Source organism: Epinephelus fuscoguttatus, linkage group LG22 (genome assembly GCF_011397635.1).
Source record: "Epinephelus fuscoguttatus linkage group LG22, E.fuscoguttatus.final_Chr_v1".
Lineage (NCBI taxonomy): Eukaryota > Metazoa > Chordata > Actinopteri > Perciformes > Serranidae > Epinephelus > Epinephelus fuscoguttatus.
This window is the reverse complement of record NC_064773.1, coordinates 32,136,746-32,158,008: the sequence shown is the minus strand read 5'-3', so window position 1 is coordinate 32,158,008 and position 21,263 is coordinate 32,136,746. Positions and strand designations below refer to the sequence as shown.

Below are 21,263 nucleotides of genomic sequence, written 5' to 3'. Positions count from 1 at the left end.
TGTTGTCGGTGAGATCAGTATGTTATATGAACATTATTCCTTAGTCTCTGTGACATATTAGGATGATTTTATGACTATTTGCTTTAGATTTCTTACATATAGCTCTTTTAACAACACCACAAAGATTTTTAAAGTTTTTTTTCTGTTTCAAACTAAAATGGATTTGGGCTTACTTGATACTGTTATACTCATGCTATGGCTTTGTGGCCTGTGCTGCAGATCTTTAAACCTCTCTAGCTCCAGTGCTATGTGCAAAAAGTTAACATCCAGCATTGCAAATGCACATGTAGCCCATTTCTTTTTCTTTTTTTTGATGTTTAATAATTATTTATTTGATTTTGAAAATCATCTGTACATAGCGCAATGTAAATAAAGAACCAAAAATAAAAAAAACATGAAAACAAACAAACAAACAAACAAACAGAAACAACCAAAACAAATGAACAAAGCAAAATTGTATGCTGTTCCATACGGTAGAACAAAGAAAAAAATGTATGCTGTTTCACATGGTCAATAGAGAATTATACCACAGTTAGCTCCGGCCCTGCAATCTGATTGGTCGAGAGACAGTAAAACCGTGACGATATTGGAGTACAACATCACGGTTATTTCACTGTGTATGTATCACTCCGCCTCACAGCTGATTGCAATCAACAATCAAATCAAAAGTGACGGTTAGTGTCAGTTAGGTCAGCAGTTGCGCTGCATCCCTGGAAAAGTATTTAAACAAACTTCCACCAGATGCAAATGCCCTTTATCTGAAGCCCAGGATGACAGCAGCTCACACAGACAATATCTGGTACGCTAAAGCTCCGCTGGGAATAAACTCACTCGCACAGATGCTGCCGAAGATGTGTAAAGAGGCGGGGACAACAGCTATCTACACCAATCACAGCCTCAGGGCGACTGCCATCAGAAGCCAAGTGGCCTTTTATGAAGCCAGCTTGGTCTGGATGAACCAAGGGCGAGATACAAGTGTCCAGTCATCTTGATAAAACTTTTGCATATAGTTTGACATCACAATTTAAGATTTCTATGGGCCTATAGCTAGAACATTCCAACGGTTCTTTACCTTTTTTTAAAAGAAGAGAAATAAGTGCAGTTTTTTGATCCCGATGGAAGCCTCCAACCACAAGTGAAAGATTAAAAGAGTCCAAGATGACTGGACCAACCAGGTCCCATAAAGCCACAAGAAGCTCTGGTGGAATGCCATCTAAGTCTGGTGATTTTGCTTTTGGCATTAAGTCCAGAGCATCTTTCATTTCAGTTAGGGTAATAGGGTCCTCAAGCTTAAAAATCTGCTCTGCTGAAAGAGTGGGTAGATTCAAGGAGTTTAGAAATGACAATATTGCCGAATTATCTTTGTGAGACTCAGATGTATATAATTTAGAGTAATAGGAAGAAAAAGTTTCATTAATTTGTGAAGGAAGTGTACATAATTCTCCATTAGCATTTCTGATCATATCTATGGATGCTAGTTGTTCAAATTGCCTAAGTCTCAATGCCAAAAAATTACTTGGTTTCTCAGCATTTTCATAAATCTCTTGACGAGTTCTGAGATGTAAGAACTCCACTTTAGAAGTTGCTAGAGATATAAACTCTGATTTTACTATAGATAAATCTCTCTGTCTATTCTCAGAAAAGGAAGATTTCTGAAGAGATTCAAGTCTCGATATTTCATTCTCTAGAAACAGAAATTTACTTTTACATTCTCTACTCAAATGAGAGGAGAAAGAAGTCCATATACCTCTTACACAACACTTAGTAACTTTCCACAGGGTGTGAGGGTTAATCCCTGGCTGTAAATTAACTGCTAAAAACTCTCTCAGTTCGTTGGTGATTTTGTTCAGGAAATCAGCGTTCTGCAACAGAGAAGTATTGAAATGCCACCTTTTGAACCGAGAGTGTCCAGGCGTAGTTTCAAAAGAAATGAGGACAGGTGAATGATCAGAGATAAGCACTGATAGGATGGACGCATGTGAGATGCATTTTAAAAAAGTTAAAGAGATTAATATATAGTCTATTCTAGAGAATGAATGATGGCGAGATGAGTAAAAGGTGGAATCCTTAATAGTTGGATTTAAGGTGTTCTGAGTCAGCAGAATCCAACAATTCACACCTTCACACCATCAAGGAATGTAAGATTAAACACATTAGGTGCATAAACTGAGGACACACAGAACTTTGTTCCGTTGAGGATTAAGGTTGCATAGCAAAACCTTCCCTCTCCACCAGAGATACCTATTTTTATGTTAAGTTTTCTTTTGACAACAATTAATACACCCTTTGATTTATTAGGGGCACAGGAATATGATATAACTTTATACATTTTATTATTAAATCTACTTATATCTACCTGTTTCAAAAGAGTCTCTTGCAAAAAAGCCAAATCCACATGCTTGAGTTTTAAAAATTCAAGGCATTTCAATCTTTTCACTGGTGAGTTCAAACCTCTTACATTCAGACTCATAAAATTGAAGTTAACCATAAAGTGAAGATGTAAAAGGAGGATGAAAGATTATGTAGATCATATACCATATTTGGATATAGCATACACAAAAAAACAAAACACAAGGCAAATAAAGCAAAATTGAGTAAAAGTAAAGCATAAACTAAAATGAAAAATAAAAAAAGTGAATAAAAGTGTGCAGTATAGGCTATGTACCCATAAATAGCTAATTTACTGTGGAAAACAAACAATACAAAACCGGTATGCCAGGGAACAGCTCTGAGAAGCCCCTGTGAAGGCACCAGTAAATAAGAGCATATAAGAGCTCCTTGGGATACTGACACAGCAAGGAGGACCGATTTACAAACTACTAAAGGTAAATAAATTGTTTACAGTGTTTAATTTTCTGCTTTATATTAACACACAATAAGTCAGCCAAAAAAATATGTGGCCTGCAAAGTGTTCAATTGGACCGCATTTATTTATTTTGTAATACATTGCAATCATTTATCAAACGACCAAACACAATGAAGTAGAGGGGCAATAATAGGAGTAAATCTGCCTCATAATAGGCTCGTTTGGACTAAATAAATTAAAAAAGGGAAATCAAAAAGTAGGCTACTTGTAACCAAGTCCGTCTCTATAATGACCGAAACCAAAGAGAAAATAGTTCAAGAAAAAAGAAAATAGCCTCTATATTCAAATTAAGTATTTCTGAGCGACAGTATGCAGGTGGAGACTAGGCTATAAATTGTCCAAAAAGCACGAAAGGTGCGGCCTCAGTCCAGGTAACTGTCACCATGATGTTATCCATTCATAAATCAAGTTAAGCACTGGGATCAAACATATCAAGTCACCGTTTCTGAGCATTGTAGCAATGTAGGGATCCCAAGTTGAGAGTGAAAAGGTGAGGGAATGTAAGCTTGTGTGTATGCATTGGTCCCACTGGAAGTGCACGCACGTATACACGCATATCCATAACCAGCGTCTGTCTGTGTGAGCGTCTGTGAATGTCTGTAAGTGTAGGGGGGGGGGGGGGAGGTTCACCTGATGTAGGGAGGATTCAGACTGTAGTTCAACTCACTGCAGCTCAGCCAAGAAGTTCTCAGCATCATCCGGAGTTTCAAACAAGAACTGCTTGCTGTTATGGGACACCCTCAGCTTCACTGGATAGATGAGGAAGTGTTGGATGCCCTTCTTACGAAGATCGGACATCACTTGGGCGAAAGCTTTTCTTAGCCTGGAGGTGGATGGAGAGTAGTCGGCAATAAGAGTATTTTATGGCCCTCATATGAGAGAGAAGATCCAGCAGTTCTGTAAGCATCCATGATAGCTTTCCTGTCAGAGTAGCGGAGAAGTTTGAAGATCAGTGTTCTGTTGAAGTTCTTGCCATCCGATTTTGCAACACCATAAATCCGATGTGCTCTTTCAATCTCAATAATCCCACGGGATGAGAGACTGGGCAGCCAAACTGATAGATGACGCTGGAGAAAAGCGATGGCGTCACCCCCCTCCGCTCCCTCAGGTAAGAAGTCGATGGTATCCCTTTGTTTGCGCACCTCAGCCTGGATTAAATCAGTGCGGCTTGATAAAGTTGTGAAAGACTTGTTAAGAGTAGTAAGCTCCGTTTCAATCTTCGAAGTCTTAGATTTCACGCACACCAAATCTGCTTGCATTGCAGTGACTGTTGCACTGGTGTTACAGACCTCCTTACGGATATTTTCAAGAGACTCCTTAATGTCTGTGACTGCTGTGGAAATTCCAAGAACAATAGATAGGACATCCATGGCGGCGGCTGAATCAGCTGTGTGCTAGAATGGATCTATTGGAAGAACGCCGTCAAGGGCTGTTTTCGGCTTAGCCCATTTCGCCCAGATAATGCGATTGGAATTCAATTTTTTTCGGCTTCGCCCATTTCATAGAAATTACCGAGCTACATACTGTATATCGTGTATCACTGGCCTAAAAACACAGTGATATGAATTTTTGTCCATACAGCCCAGCCTTAGTACAGCCAGCATCTAAGCTGCAGTCAATAACCAGCGGCCAGCACACTGCTTCTCACCTGTGCAGAGCGCTGCGCTTCCTTGGGTCCAGGAACAAAAGTGTACATTCTGAAAGTGACATCGCTAATGCTTGAATTGTTCGACTTTGCCACATGTAAAATCTCTGGTCTCTTTCTTTATCTGGTGTGTGAATGTATAGTAGAGAACGATAGAGAGTCATTGTTTACAAAGATGAAAACATGCTTGACTCTGCAGAGCCCTAAAGCCCCGCCTCCGCACAGACCCACAAAGCACTGTTTTGTTGATGTCACATGTCCAAATCGCACCACTGCAAGCCCTTGGGTCCCCAGTAATACACATAGCAAGTACAAAATAGGTTGGATGAACAGTTCCCAAGATATGTAAAAGACACTCTCACATGCATATTACAGCACATACAGACAGAGATTCCTTGCTTTATAGTTAGATAAATTCATCATTGTACCAGAAGCAATGTGTGGCTTGTTGAGGCTTGCTGTGTTTTTACACAAGTGTTACGTATCAATATCAAACTTGATGTAATCAGGTCTGGTCACTCACCCCGTCCACAGTATGGCTGTCCTGGAACAAACTCAGCAGCGTTGACCCAGTCTTGTGCCCCTGAACCAGGTGTCGGCCCACTGGGTTCTGGGTCTGACGAGCCGGCCAGCGAGGCAGAGGGCAGCGGCAGCGTCTGAGGTGTTGGCAACTCCTCGTTCTTTGCTGGTTTACAGTGTTCATACCTGAGGAAGCACACAGGACCAGGACTGTTACAGTACTAATAATCTACTACCCCACAGCACTCATGCAGGAAAGTTAGAACCGGAGAAATGACTGGTGAAATGAAAGGTGAAATACAGACAGCCAAAACAAAGCTGATAATTAACAATCATAAATTATAACATATAGTCACTAAATATATGCAACCAGGGCTTTTAAGATTGCTCACCCTATTTAACATCTACTTACAAGAGTGTATGAAACAAACTTCTACCATCAACAAAAGGGATGGACATCGAGAACCAGTTCCAAATTGTCTGATCCACTGGAACTGTATGCCTCAGAGCAGTTGTGCATTGCAAAACAATGACGTCAAACTCATACGTCTATCCTGGAAACAGCAACAAGAAGGAGTCGTGGTAGAGCAGGAAAAAAAAAAAACAGAAGAATGGTTTCATTTCAGAAAAAAAGATGACAACAGTGCTGTAAAGCTGCTGGTGAGTTATGTAATGCAAACTCGTCCATTTGACACAATGGCGGCCAGCTGGTAACAAATAATCTCATTTTACAGTTAAACAGTAAGCTTAAATATGTTTCTAACAACAGTAACAGAAACTAGTTTCACAGTTTGATCAGAGCTTGGTCTAAGAAGGAGATCGAGGAGCGTTTCTGTCTGTTCATCCACTTCTATTCTCTTTGTGGTGGCAGCATGGGTGGCAGGCAATATGACAGCCAGCGAAACTCTGCCATCCAGCTCACATCACCATCTGCCTGCTTGACTGCCATGGGTTCTAGAGCCTTCAGCTGCTCTGCCCCCTTCCTCAGGAACTCTCTTCCCCTGTGACAGTCGCAATATTGACTCCCTTTCCTCTTTCAAATCCTGTCTGAAAACACACCTTTTCAACCTGGCATATTTGGTCTGATTTAATGGTGAAAACACATCGATTGTTCAATATTGTTATAATAAAATAGATCAAAGTGAAACCACTGGTGCTTTTATTTTGAAGCACCCTTTGAAGCTTCTGGTCAACAGCTATTTTTAGTAGTTAGCACAAAGTTAAACTGTTGCTGCTGCACCTTTAAACATGACAATGTTTTTACTGTGAGCTGAAAACAAACCAACAGTTCTCCACTTCATATATTCATAGTATCTCGTAGTAGCACTGGTACTTCAAGGTACCTCATTGCAAAATGTGACTAAATATTAGTGGTCTAGAGCCCAGCAGGTATACAGATTCACGCTTCCTCTGCTCACGCTATCGTAAATCCTAAGGAGTTAAACTGATGCTGCGGCACCGTTAAACGTTAGGATTTATTCACTGTAAGCTGGAAACAAACTAACAGCTCTCCAGTCAATTTATTAATAATACTTGCAAGTTGCAGTGGTGCTCCATGGTTGCAAAATGCAACTAAGTAATTGTGGTCTGGAGCCCTGCAGATGACAAACACACCTCGCCTGCTCACAGTCACTCAGGAGACAGTGGTCTGGATGGACGGAGGAGTGTGTGTTACGAATCATGTCTGTGAGTCTTTTCATGTGTATCTGTGAAACGGAGAGAGCTACAGAAGAGAGCAAGAGAGCCAAAATGCTGAACTAAGTCTCTTGCTGGTTGCTTAAAAAAATCATGTGACCATTTATACTTTCTGTTCCCGACATAGTCATTTTATATATCTCACGAGGAACAAGTCGCGATACATCGATCATATTTGATCTATCGCCCATGCCAACTCAACGCCTCATGCTCCAATACAATACTATGGTCTGATACAATCAGTCACACTCAATCGCTTGAAAAAAACGAATTATTGCCTTAATCCGACTATAACTGGACAAGTACATGTGCATGTAAACGCATTACTCCGACTAATATCGGAGTTCTCCAACTCCGATTAAGACACCCAGATAATGCGACTGGAATTCGATTTTCTCCTGCATGTATACGCCTTAATCGGAGTTAAACTAGACAATGCATGTGCGCATGCTCCACACCCCCTGCACTGGCGTATGACCCCAACAAGACATGCTATTGTTGTAGCCCTCCAACAGTATACGGTGTTCTTGTCTGCCTCTCGAAATCACCATGACCATGAGGGATAGCGTGCACCTTATCTGCACAATCAGTAACGCGTACATTACGTACAAGATGAACAAAGCTGTACGATTATCCATCTTGCTGTTGTTCAAAAATAACGGTCTGCCACCTGACTCCAGTTGTTTATTATTAAGTGATGTAATAGGTCAACTGGAAAGGGGGCCGTATTAACCCGCTGAAATGACGCATATCGCCACCTAGTGTTGAGGAGGAGGACACGTTCCCATCAGTAATTCAATTTTCTCAGTTGCATGTAAACTGAGACAAGGACAGAAGTCCGATTAGACATCAAAATCGAATTTTGAGCATAGCTCGATTAAGCTGTGCATGTAAACATACTGAATGAGAAGTGAATTTTCAGCTTACTGGACCAGTGGAGTGAGTTTTATTCAGTTAGGTCTTTATAGCCTTAAGGCACTAAAAAGAGTCACTGCACCTGATTTATCACTGCTGACTGACCTCTGCATCTAAAACGTAACGTCAGTTTTGTTTGCAAATTCCTTTGACATAATTGATGCATAACCTATTGACATTGCAGCAATATGAATGGGGACAAACACAGGTTCTTGAAAGTAGGCTAATGGCTGAATGACGACTAAAAGTCAAACCTATCTGTTCCAAAATGTTCGGCCTCTCTGAACTGTTCTGTTTGAGTAAAAATGTATTCTAATTTTCAGCCCTCAGTGTAAAACTAAAAACAGTCAGACAAACGCCATGGATCAGCCACTGCACGCCACGGTATAATGTTTGTGCAGTGAGACAAAAGTTTACAGAGACAGAAGACAAAGACAATTCCAAGATAATGAGCTTTGTCTTCAGTCTGTTCACGTTTCACAAACTGGCACACTCCTTTGAAGAAAGGACACCATGTCCAAACTGTCCAACTCTAGTGCTTCTATCTGAAAATAAGATTTTGGTTGTCCTTCGTCCCCTGTCAATAATAAGCATGTAAAAATAATGCATGCTGACATGTCCCCTGCTGAGCTGTTTTTAGTTGTAGTTACCCTCCACAGTATTGGGCTGCGTAGGGGATTACAGAAGACAGTTTCAGTTTCACAACATGACAGACAACTTGAGCGCACAAAAAGTGTCCTTCAGTGGCCATGGTCAAAATATTATGGATACAGAGTGTGTTTCATCATGTTGTAGAGACAAAAACACAACAGAGGATGTTAAATCGGCATATACCGCACTTCAATAATACAAAAACAGAATGCTTATCCACATGTGTACAGATTAGCCAGGGGCTTCTGTCATAATGTGCTTTGTCAACAGCAACTTCTGTGATTTAAAGAACTACAGAAAAAAATGACTGAAAATTGTTGTGATCAAATGCTTCATTCTAATAACCTTGAAACAATGGAGAAAGAAGAAATAAGAAAGATGGAGGCTTTGTGGGGGGAGAGTCTGAATATTTTAATGTGTAAATCACAGAGCAGAGCTTGTCTAAAGGCTATATTTAGTTAGGATTAACATCTCTTGTTTTTCCCCGCTTGTGATAAGGTTGTTTGCTGAGACCCTCACACATAGATGGGCTAAAAACAGGATATGGGCTATTACATGTTCCATGTTGAGGATAAAATGCCATAGTAACACACGTGTTATCGATGGATGACACTGATGAAATCCTCTATCAGGGTGTATGTATTTTACAGTATATCTAAACATACATCATGGTATAGTCAGTTATCTAGACTCAATCAGTAAGTGTCGTATGGCAAATTAACCAAAGGGATGAAATGCAAATATCAGATTAAAATCCAATAGTGACATATAGTGACAAGAGTCCTGCTCATTGATTTGCAACATTACCCACAATGGTCTGATACACACAGAGATATTACAATACAGGAGAGCTACCACGGGATTTATGGTTTGACAATACCAGAGTCACCAGAGTTTCAGTATGTACACCATCCCCAAGAATTTACATAGTCAAATCTGATCCTTCAAGTATTGCCTTAGATTGAATGACAGTCATATCATGTTTTTTGCCCTCATTGATCCATATTCTCACATTAATTTATATATTTTTTTCCCACCAGACAAAAGAGCTGAAACTACCAATTAAGAAATTTGTCTTGCTCACTTGGCATAAGAACATATTTTATAATAGAACATATTCCGTCCACCACTGTTTGTTGTGTGTTGGGTGTGTGTGTAGGTGATTATGTAGGTGTGGCAGCAACGCCACCCACAGTACTAAAGGGGGGCGGAAGAGATCGACAGACAGAACATGACACATAGTGAGGGAGAGAGATATACCCTGTAGAGCTGCTGCAAAGTCCCTTTTTTATGCCTCCTTTGCATATTTACACATAACCAAAAAACAAGGGCATCATGCCACTCCAGTATGAGATTTTAAACTAAGTTCAGACCAACGATTCACAATGAGACGAGTTGAAACAGGCAACTATTTGCAATGCGCCATTCTGCAACATTCTAAAAACCTGCCGGTTCACACCAATGCAACTAGAGGGGACGATGCGTCATCACTATGCAACAACTCTCTGTAATTCTGTTCTGATTTTCAGCTTTTCAGGCTTATTCTGTGGCTGAATATAATCTGTAGCTTCTGTAATAAACCCCCACAGTGCTTCCTCCTCCCAATTTTGACAGAGAACATTTCATAACTTGAAAAAATAGTGCCACATTCTTATGCAAGTGCCTTATTAAATAATTAAGAAATTTATACCAAAATAGCTTATAAAATCTGACATTCAGCATCCTCTTATAGCCCGAATTAAATAATCCTTTGATTCATAAACACATTGTCCCGAAACTGCAATGATTCAGCTGTGAACCTGTCCATCGAATCAAGCTCCTCATAGCAAACTGCCAAGTATTTGATTATTCTAAGTCAACCCTAACTTCTATACTTAACTTTCAGATGTAGTCATGCTTTTTCTACAAAACCCCCTTAAGTTATCATGTTATTTAAGTGCCACACTACACACATTTTCTGCTGGGCTTTACAGTGTTAGTATTTTGCCCACATATGAGAGTGAAAACTAGAGTGTGCAACTGTCAAAAAGTATTTAGCTGAGCGAACACCCTGGACACACAAATTAGCAAAATACATGGATTTGCTCAGCACATGCACGAACAAATCTATTGTCAAGTCATAGGGGCCATACACACGCTGTGTCTTTAACCGGCTGGAAAGTGCGAGGTTGGGCGCTGGGTGCTACTTTTGTGCCTTTTGTGCCAGCTTTCAACAGCACGGCAGCAAGTTGCGTCTAAGGTTGCTAAGCAACCTCAGCAAGCACAGTACCATAGCCTGTTGACCTGAAATTCTGAGTGCAGAACTGATCTTCTACCAGGTGCTGTTTATAAGTGTGAGGGCATATCATCTGTGGGACAGATGTAAAGCTCTGGCAGCTCTGCACTAAAGTGTGCCGCGATGGCGTTGCTCTGGCATTTGAGTGCACCTCCTGTGCGTCTACATTGAAAACAATGAATTGGAGGCCGCAAAAAACGCAGCATTTGCACGGCCCCTTAAGGCTTGTGCATCAGCTCTATGTAGAGCCTAAACTGTAGCTTACACACGTGGCCTACGCCGTTGTGAGCATTCACACTTGTGTGGTGGTGTGTCTGTGTCACTCTGCAGTTACACCTCCAAAACACGAGACAGCGGTGGGATTTCTATGAAGTGTTTTAAAGTTAATTCAAAACACATTAAACATGGCTTGATAGAGACAATTTCAAACACAAGTACAAAATTCAGCTCCATTACATCTCACAAAGTTCACCAACAAAATAACTGTCTTATACTAAATACGTTTTCTCCACAAATACAACATGCTAATGTTTTTAGCACAAGCCTATGACATTGTATAAATTGTGTATAAATTAGCCTAGTGACTAGCAAAGATTTCCTTTAATCATATGAAGCCAGGATAAATCACACTCAAGACTTAAAATGGTATTTTGTGGGGGCTTTAATATCTTCACAATTTAACGGCTCTTATCTGTGTCAACGCAGAGCTTACGCCATAGGTACGGTGTTGATTTGACACAGAAGTAAAAGTCCCACTTTACATTTCTCCTTTCCTTATAAGCCAAGGCATTACTGGTTACATTATCAATTAGGTTAACGCTGTGAGTAACCTGTAGGGTTGTGCCAATAGATGTTGATCTAAGGATGATGAATTAGTTTTATTAGATTAATATTACATTTAATTTGCCTCATCATAGTTTAACGTTGGTTTCACCCACAGAGAACTAACACTCGTGACACTGACACGAGTGGACACACACACACACACATACACACTTTTAGGCTATGTGCATTTTTTTTAATTCTCTTTATACAATTTAGTGTTGTCACGATACCAAAATCTTTGTTTCGGTACCAATACCAATATGAATTTAGATACTTTTTGGTACTTCTTCTGAAGGAAAACTCCTTTTGGTTATACAAACCTTTAGAACAATGAATAGTAGGGGTGTAACGGTACCAAAAAAATCATGGTTTGGTAAGTACCTCGGTACGGATGTCACAGTTTGGTTGCTCAAATGTTTCACCAAGTTGGTGTTGTCTCGTGTTGTCCCCTTTGCGATTCAGACTTTCTCTTGTCTTTTTTCACGTGCGCCAGCTGCGGATGTTGATACAGGTGTTGTCATACACACCACTTGTGCAATCTGTGCTCCAATAGGAACAAGAAAGGCATTTGTGTGCATAATTGAGTAAAATAAATTAACTAAATTAATGAATTTAATCAATTTCAAAGTACCGGTATTTTCCAAATGCACTATAGTACCGTTTGGAATACTCTAGTACCGCGGTACTATTTTAGTACGGGTATACCGTGCAACACTAACACAATTTCACTGAGCACTCTTGAATGAATTTGCAATCCAAGATCTTAATTTCCAACTATAGTGTTTCTTTAAATGTGCAAAATATGGCAATGCAGAACTTGAAGTAGTAGTTGACCACTTGCACTAGGGTCAGTGAACAAGTGTGGGAGCTAACAAGCTTTGGTGACAAGCTATGACTTATACATACTACAGCAATGGCGTAAAATGTCAAGCTGCATTTTGGTCTGAAGCCTGCCATGTTGCATGTTAGGAGGACAGCAAATGTGATTCTATTTGGAGTATAGTGCCAGCATTAGCAGCAGGTTGGGGGTGGGGGATGGGAAGGATTAGGGGTCCAGTAGGGTTCTGGATGGAGCAAGATCTCTATTGCACAGAGGCTTTCTCCATCTGATGCTCTGACTAAAAGCAGTTCATCTGTCATTCTAAAATACTACCTCTGTAATCTCAGCAAAAATAAAAGTGTGTGCTCCTGACAGTCATCAACAAGCATTGGATAAATATCTAGCAAACATTAAGGAAGTTTTGAGTTTGCATTAATCAGGAAAAAGGCAAAATTATGTCTGCTGTTGACGAAAAGCTCTGGATACTGTTTGAGACTTTATGGTAGTCTTTCATTTCCATCACACAAGGGAGATTTGTTTTTTTGACCTCTTTGATTACAGTTTGTCATGTGGTGTTTGTCACAGACTTATACCACTTGTATATCCAGCAGAGGAGAACTAACAAGTACTTAAATGCAACTCATCTCCTGCTAATATCAAAACAGCAGAACCATTGTCATGCAGGAATTTGATGGCATAGAGATATGAATCTACATCACAATTATAGTATGATGTGGTGCAGCCCAATGATAGACCCTCAGCTGCGTACATAAACTGTCTGTCAGAGTGGCCTCATAGCAAACAAGTCAACTCCACAGCTACAATACAGCACAATTAACAGGCCATGACAGCCCGTGCACACAGCCATATAAAAAGGAACACCTGACCTATCTCTTCCCCAGCCTCCTCTATGATAGTGAGCTCCATCAGTACACACTGTTAACCAGTCTGTTCCCAGAGAGCTACTGGAGCGCTGGATGAGTGGGGAGGGGAGGGGAGGGGGAGGAGAGCTGCTACAGCTATGCATAAATAAATGAGAGAGGAGGGTGCTGCAGCAGAATGAACCTGGGGAACCCAGCAACAGCACAGGAGGAGGGGGGGCAGCTCAGGGAAAGAGAGCAGGAGGGAAACAGAGAGCGTTATGCAATTGCCATGCAGGCTGCAGTGCACTCTGTCTGGCCCTGGGGGCTGCAGGAGAGAGAGAGGGGGGGAGAGAGACACAGAGGCAGAGTGAGAGAGCGAGACAGAGCCCATCACAATAGACAGAGCCCAGGGAATTCAACCATAATAAACCCCCACAGTGAGAGCCTTTCTCCGGACTCTTAATACAGGGTGCACGGCCCCATGGGATCACAGAAATAATGAGGACACCCTCCTCACTGCAGCTCCATCACAAGGATGGAGGAATGTGACTTATCAACACAACAAAACATCAACAACGGCAGCTCAGAGCCATACACGCCCAACCAAAGGCTTCCTACAGGCAATAAGCATAAGCAGACTGTTGAAGAATAATTATCAAGCATGTGAGCAACTGATGTGCCCCTGCTGCTGCTGCTGGGCTGGTCATCCTTGTGCCTCGGTAACTATGGGGATGCTCCTGAAGCCAGACATGGAGCAGACACTGTCTATACGAGCTGGCTGCTGCTGTCTGGGTACATTCATGCCTGGCAACAGACTGGGAGCTTAATCCGCTCCTCAAAGGACCATACCACTGCATGTGTGAGCACATTTACAACAAATAAATCCTGCTCGCCATCTTCAAAGCGCCATCCAGTGTGAAAATCAGCATGCATCCATGGGAGAGCTAAGATGTGTTTAGAAACAAAATGTCTCCTGAACCATTTTTAACTATTGATAGGCTGAGAAATATCACAATATTTTTGACTAAATACCTCAATATTGATTTTGTGACTATATTATTGTAAAGGCAAATAATAGAGCAGCTAGAACAGTCTGGTAATACATAAACATATTACAATATCCAAAATAAACAACGATACCTAGTGTTATATCACCATATCTATTAAATATTGATATACTGGCCAGACCTAGTTGATAAAATCAATCACTCTGACAACCTGAGGCAACATTATGATGGATTTATATTTTTTTAAATGCATAACTGATGTGATTATGGGAAATCACATGGCTAAGCTCCAAACTGAATTTTAATAATCTGCACCCAAATACACACAGCATATAGAAGATGAAGTGTATGACAACGTCATGTTTAACATTTATTTTAATGGGATATCCTGTGGATATACTAAATGGATAGTTAAGTTCCAGGTCTCTGCAATTTCATTTTCATAAAATTTTCATAAAATAGACTACAACATGCCTTGAAAATGTAGAGCTGAAAGGACTGGTCAAGTATTGATTAGCCGTTCAACGCATTATTATTAGGCACTCATTTTGATGACTGATTATATCGATAGGTCAAATTTTTAAGCAAAAGGACCAAAAGTTCACTGGTTCCAACCTCTCAAATGTGAATATTTGGTGGTTTTCATACCCTCCTCTGATAGTTAACTTAAGTTCTTTGGGTTTATTTGTACATCAGTATATTTGAACTTGGTATCTTGAAAATTGTGATGCATTACTTACTATTTTTAGACATTTTAAAAACAAATTACTGATGACAACATCTGCAGATGAATTAATAATGACAATAACTGTTAGCTGCAGCCATAGACTTAAAAATAATCGATGTAGCTACTGGGATGTTACTCAGTGGTTTGTGGCATTTCAGCCGTTGTCATGTAGGCACAAGTGACCACGTTTAGCCAAGAGGATGGAGCTGTGAAGGATCGAGCTTTCCCACCCTTATAATAATTTTAAGCTTTGAAAAATGTGAATGGAGTTAAAAATGGATATAAAGCTTCACTCCCTGTACAGTAGTCACAAATGTTGAAATAAGCTATAAAAGGCCCTAACATTTTTTTTGTACCAGGCTGTAAACATTTTTATTTCTGCTGTAAAGTTGGGCATTTTAACATAAGGTTCTACTGGGATTGGCTGGACTCTGGAGTCAGCCTCAAGTGGCCATTCAAAGAACTGCCGTTTATGGCACCTCAGTGTTGGCTTTATTTTTCTGCCCCTTGGTTGCAACCCAGTGATGTGGTCCTTTACAATAAAAAAACCCACTTCCATTAATCACATTCAGATGCATACCAGTCTTATCTACATCTTTAAAAATACTAAATGGATATTTCAATGTTCAGATAAAATCAGCCAGGACCCCTTTCATTAAAGAAAAGACCTATGATGAGACAGCCAGAGTGAAGCTTACACTGGCAGGCATTAGCTCCACAAACACTCAAGACAAAAATTAAAATGCATATTCCTTCATACACAATTTCATCCAGCAGAGCAATGCTCAAACACCTCAGATGAGTGATTCTAGTTCCTTGGAGTTGCCACAAACACAGACCAACAACATGTTGACATTAGGAAGCAGCAGTCTCGGGTGTCAGATCCACTTGAGGAGCAGGCTGCAACACTTCTGAGAAGCCCTGCCAGCAAAGTTGCTGTGCTGTCATCTGGCCGAGAGCAAGGCCAGTTTTAGAAAGGAAGTTATAATGACCAGACAACTGGGAGCGCTTTATTAGGCTGGGGCAGCTGACTTTGAACACGCAAGCTGAGAACAAACACCCAAGCCTTTTCAGCTACATCCACATTTGACTTATTTTTTAGCATCTGAATATATAATAACCCAGATTTCAGTTGTGTCTTTACCTGCAACGGTCCCCAAACACACAGTTTCCTTTCTGAAAGAACTTGCAAATCATGGCTGCAGGTTTGCTGTTGGTTAGATCATGGGAGTACCGACAGTTGTCTCCTTCTTTGCAAAGACCGTGCAGGAAATATCTGAAAACACAAAACAGAAACAGAGTTGTCTGGTTAATGGATAATTTCCTGACATACTAGAGTTTCAACGGAAAACATGTGTTCACTTTCAAATCCGCATGTCTGTTTGGAAAGCTACATCCAAATAAGACAACTGTGTGTGATGGTCCTCTTTCACTTTCATAATAATAACGCATCAAGCTAATCTTAACACGTCCACAACAACAATTATACTTCTAACGTTAGCTAATGTAGTCCGACTGTAGCTCCCAGCTGGTTCTCTGACTGCTGTTGGTGTCTATAGTTAATTTAAACTCACCAACCAACTCTTTGGTTTTAACATTGGCTAGAGTCGAAGTGTAACGTTACAGCTAGTGAAGGCATTTATCACTCTCTTCTATGACAGTTGTTCAGCGTAGTCCGACATTATAGTGTGGCATTAGTGCAAGCCGAGTTACTCGTTGACAATGTAGCTAGCAAGCTAGCCGCCAGCCTACCACACCAGTGTGATATGACCATAACACAGTCAACATAACAACACAGGAGTCTAGCTAGTAACAGCTAACGTTAGCAAGCCAACAGCTGAGCCGACCCTCGGAAGACGTTGTTGTCAGTCGGTCGTCAGCCAGCGTATCACCGCTATTTTAGCGTCAAACGATAGGCGATATTACCATCTTCGATATTTCAATAGTCTTGTGTCTTGTCTTACCTGCAGGTTACGTGTTTGGTCCAACCTCCTGTTACTGGTGAAGCCGCCGTAGACGCTGCTGCTGCCTCCGCCATTGCTGTTTATGTTGAGAAGCTAGAGCCGGATGTTCCGGACAGGACCGCTTCAACTCGGCCTCTTTCGTATAAGTACGGTTCAAGTCGGAGATTACCGATCACCCAGCGGCGGGTACTGTCCACTACGGGGCGCCATTGTCACACTGAAACTGAAATGACAACTGGATTAGTGAGGTGAGTGTGCTGTGTCTATGCTCCTGAGACCCAGAAGGAAACAAAACTGGATATTTAGATTTTTGTTTTATTTCATTTTACTTTGATTTTTATTTTTTATTTTTCATATATTAGTAATTGTAGGAAACTTTTTTCTCAGAAATGTTATTTATCAATGTTTTATAACATGTCCCTTGTATTGAAGAACAGAAATATATCTACAGATTTAATCACTTATCTCCCTTTCTGCCATAAAATATATTTGCTACAGTTCCTTCCTTTTTGAAAAGACAAAATATATGTCCTGTTGGTCACACCGCCATGTGTGTTACATCTCCAGAAAGCCTGAGAGGTCCTTCTCACAGTCAAATATACTGCATGCGTGGTGTTTAAGATAAAGGCCTCAATGTCATGTCCCCACAAAGGACAAATATGATTTGGTGGGTATTAGGAGGCCATGCTACTAGGTAGATGGGTAGGTGACAGGGGAGGAAGTAGCTGTACCCTCCTATATATTCCAACGCATTCTTGGCTGATAGGTGGGTATACTGTTAGCAGCCAGTAAACCTCCGAATGTGAGCCGCTCTTTAAAAGAGGACGTAGTTCTTTAGGGACCCCCCTTCAGGATGAAAGAAGACTAGATCCACAGCAAATAACAGTATCACAGAGCACCTGGAAAATCTTAAAACATATAAAAGAGCTATTTTGCATTAGGTAACATGTTCCATCACTATGGCATATATCTATGAATGTGCTATGAACTACCATTCAAAATTGTGAAATAGGGGAGAGTATGGTCGGCTGGAAGATGGGAATGGTTGGGACAGTGCATTATTGACTTACTGCATGAACTTCATGTAGGCCTACATTTCAACCCCAGAGCATATTCCGAATGTGCACAGTTCAGCTTTTTAACTTTTTTATTAAGTCTCAAGTTGTTGTTATTTACCATTTTTTAACACAAACTCAATAGCCTACATAAACCTATAGTCTACACGTAGCCTATGATAACCACAATGAGCTGATATGGGCCACTAAAATGAAAACTAAAGCTAAAAAACACACTGGGGCTACGGCCGTGTGGTATGTCATGTGGCATGCGTCAAGTGCCGCCCATAGCACACACTAGACGTGTCGCACTGCAGGTTTTCAACAAGCGACCACACAAAGTTATTACAATTCTTACTGAAAGATCTGTATATCTTCCACCTCGGCATTAGCATTAGCATTAAACTTGATTTCTCACCTGAAGAGCCAATCTCTAGAGCTATGACTCACTAGGTAATACCTTTTTGACCACTGTCTTCATAAACACATGACTGTGGATCATTTAGATCAGGATATTTCTTGACGTCAACCATGAGTCTCTTGTCATCCAGTCTTTGTCACACATGACACATCAGCAGCAACAGAGTTCACTTTATGCATCCATGGTGAGGAGAGGAGTTGAGCTGCCATAGGAGCAGAGAAGAAGAGCTGCTACGGAAGGTGGTATGTACAAGCAGAGAGCCAGTGGAGGAAAAATTCATTTCATTTCAGGGGCGGCGAGGCTGGTAATAGGATAGAAATGTAAAGTGGCCACGTGGAGCATCCAGGAGTGCTGATGCACATCCAGCTACTGCCAGTGAGGGGTTATACATTGAAAATAATGGGGGCGTATTCTTTGACATGTGGCATTCAGCACCGGTGTGTTTTGGCCCTAAGAAGCCAAAGTCCATTTTTTATTAATTTATGAAAATAAAATATTTTTGTAAAAAGAAATGTTTGAGCAGGTGACAACGTTGGATAAAATGTTAAAATCTGACTCTTTTTTTTTTTAATATAAATGATTTTTATTAGCCCAGAACAATGTTTCCCAACTTACCCTAACCCTTGTCCCCACTGTCATGGAAACATATTCTCATTCCAAACTCGTCACTTATCAGTGTTTGGTCACGGAGTTTCCACATCCAGATACGACATGCAAGGTACCCCGGGCGTGTTGGCTGTTGATGTTCTGGGACGCCATGTCAAAAAAAAAAAATGCTTTCTGTGTGATTGGTGCCTAACTAATTTATGGTGGAGGTAGGATTGTGCACTTTCCACCTTATCCTCTGATAAGTTAAGAACACTCCCTTAAGTTTCTAAAACTGAATTCCATTAAATAGTCAAATTGTTCTTGTGAGAAAATGTCCACCCCCTGTGGAGCTCTAATTTCCACAAGTGTATTGCTCCACAAGAGTGAAGACTTAAAAAACTATAATACGATTGCATATTTATTGAGCCGCAATATAAAAGCTTAATCATTAGTCATTGCTCTCTTCATTTGTTCCTGTATCGGAAGAGAGAAGTGCAGAACGCTGTGATTAGCTCGGCATGCTGAGTGCTTGCCCTCTTCTTGCTAATACACCAGACACCTCTCTGCCTATTTCCCCGTGAAATGTATTTATTAGTCATTTCCCCTTTCCTTACTTCCTCCTTTATGTATATTCACCTTAGTAGTCAGCTGTATGGTTTCGTTCTTTACAACCCAAAGATTTCTGGGGCATTTTGTCACAATGCAATCTAAAAACAAACAGTCACAAGATGAGGTACAGTATATATACAGTGAGGACATTTTTTGTGTTTGGTTGCTTCTACTGTAATCAGTACTGTAATGGATGATTGTTATAGTGATGGCCACGTGCTGTTTGTTGTCAGTATGAGTAATCAGCTGATCAGAGTTAGGCTGTGCAGAGAAAACTGAAGGGGTTTTTTTTGCTATAGGACAAAACAGTGGGCAGCAGTGGCCTAAAAGTTAGAGAAACTGTCATGAGTTTGTACAGTTGTTGTTCAGTTCCCTGACTCAGGGCTGTAATATTAACATTAAAATAAGAATTTACATTGCATTAAATGTGCGCTAGGATGCATTTAACATTTATGGCTATGATGTTCAAACGTCAGCTGTTTATCACCAGTTTTCAAACGCAACCTCCCTGTCATACGTTCTCGTGTCAGCACGGTGGACACGGAGCCTCTAAGCATTCCTATGAGACAGTGCTGAGCAGGCTTTTGTCATGCAGCAAAGCAAGACGGTCATTGAATAAATGGTCACTTCCAGGGAGGCTCAGCTTCCCTGGGACCTAATGGAGCGGTAGGCGGGACAGGACGCTCGGTGTATGCATGATGATTGGAGGAATTGTCTAAAAGGCTGAACCCCTTTGTGATTGACAGCACTTTGGACATACACACCAGCATCATCACATTTCGAGCTCAGTCCCATGCGGATATTTGTGAGTGGAGTCCTCTTACAGAGTGCCGTCCGGAGTTCCTTATTTCCATGAGTGATATAGCTCATTTTCAACCTTTAACACATCTGAAAATCTTTGAGGTGTGTTTTGCTGTGGTTCTATGGCACGAGTGTGGTTGAAAAATGGCTTCAATGAAATGTTCCTTTTATAATTTACTGCCTCGCTACAATATGACAGATTTTATAATGTAAACTTAAAGTGAGCTTCCCCTGTTTGAAAGACCAGCAGCCACCACTGATGGAAACCTCCGGGGCTGAAAAATGATGCCACTTGGAAGTGCAAAAAAAATGCAGTTCCTCTAATGGCCACTTGAGGCTGACTCCAGGAGCAAATTGATCTCCATAGACCCCCATGTTAAGGTGGTATTCTATGAGGCATCGCCACACCAAATTTGGTCACTTTTGGCACCAAAAATACAAGATGGCAACAGCCAGAATGCCATCCTCAAGGCTTAGAAGCATGGGTCCAAAATAGATGTATAAAGAGAACTGAAAACAGCGTTGGAGGCGGGGCCCTGCTCATTGGTATGAAAGTTGCTCATTAGCAACATTAGATACATTTAACCCACCTGAACATGTTGGCTCAACATGTTGGCTCAAGTTGCTCAGTGCTCAAGTTGGCTTGGTGATCAAGCCAAAAAAGCTCTTTTTCCACTGTATGAAATTACCCACAGAGCAAGTGCTTAGATACTTACAGTAGCCGAGCGCAGCCAAGTGGCTAACTTCCAGAGACCAAATGGCAAACTTCCGGTGTAGCCCTCCGCTTACTTGAATAGTGATAAAATGATTAAATCCCAGGGCTCTTCCAGGGCCTGATAGTAAAGCGAGTCATTTCGTGGGGGTTGTGACACTCAAAAAAGTGTATCCACTCAGTTACAGACAACTATCACAATGTATGTGTACCAAAAAAGACTTTTCGGGTCCCATGGCATCATGTGATTGACCCAGACGGTGTAATTCCACTGTTAGCCACTGTGTAAAACTGGCTTCACTGCC

At 40.9% G+C, this 21,263-nt stretch overlaps 1 protein-coding gene across 1 annotated transcript in view; it reads right to left on the bottom strand.

The window, feature by feature from the left end:
- mkrn1 (makorin, ring finger protein, 1) overlaps positions 1-16,923 on the bottom strand; it is a 30,389-nt gene extending 13,466 nt beyond the window's left edge. Inside the window, exons 1-3 of the mRNA XM_049567101.1 lie at positions 16,773-16,923; positions 15,953-16,084; positions 5,035-5,216 (exon numbers count right to left, since the gene is read on the bottom strand). Of these exons, the coding sequence (XP_049423058.1) occupies positions 5,035-5,216; positions 15,953-16,084; positions 16,773-16,846 (388 nt within the window). The 5' untranslated portion in view covers positions 16,847-16,923. The remainder of the gene's footprint in view (positions 1-5,034; positions 5,217-15,952; positions 16,085-16,772) is intronic.
- Between the last annotated feature and the right edge of the window lie 4,340 nt (positions 16,924-21,263).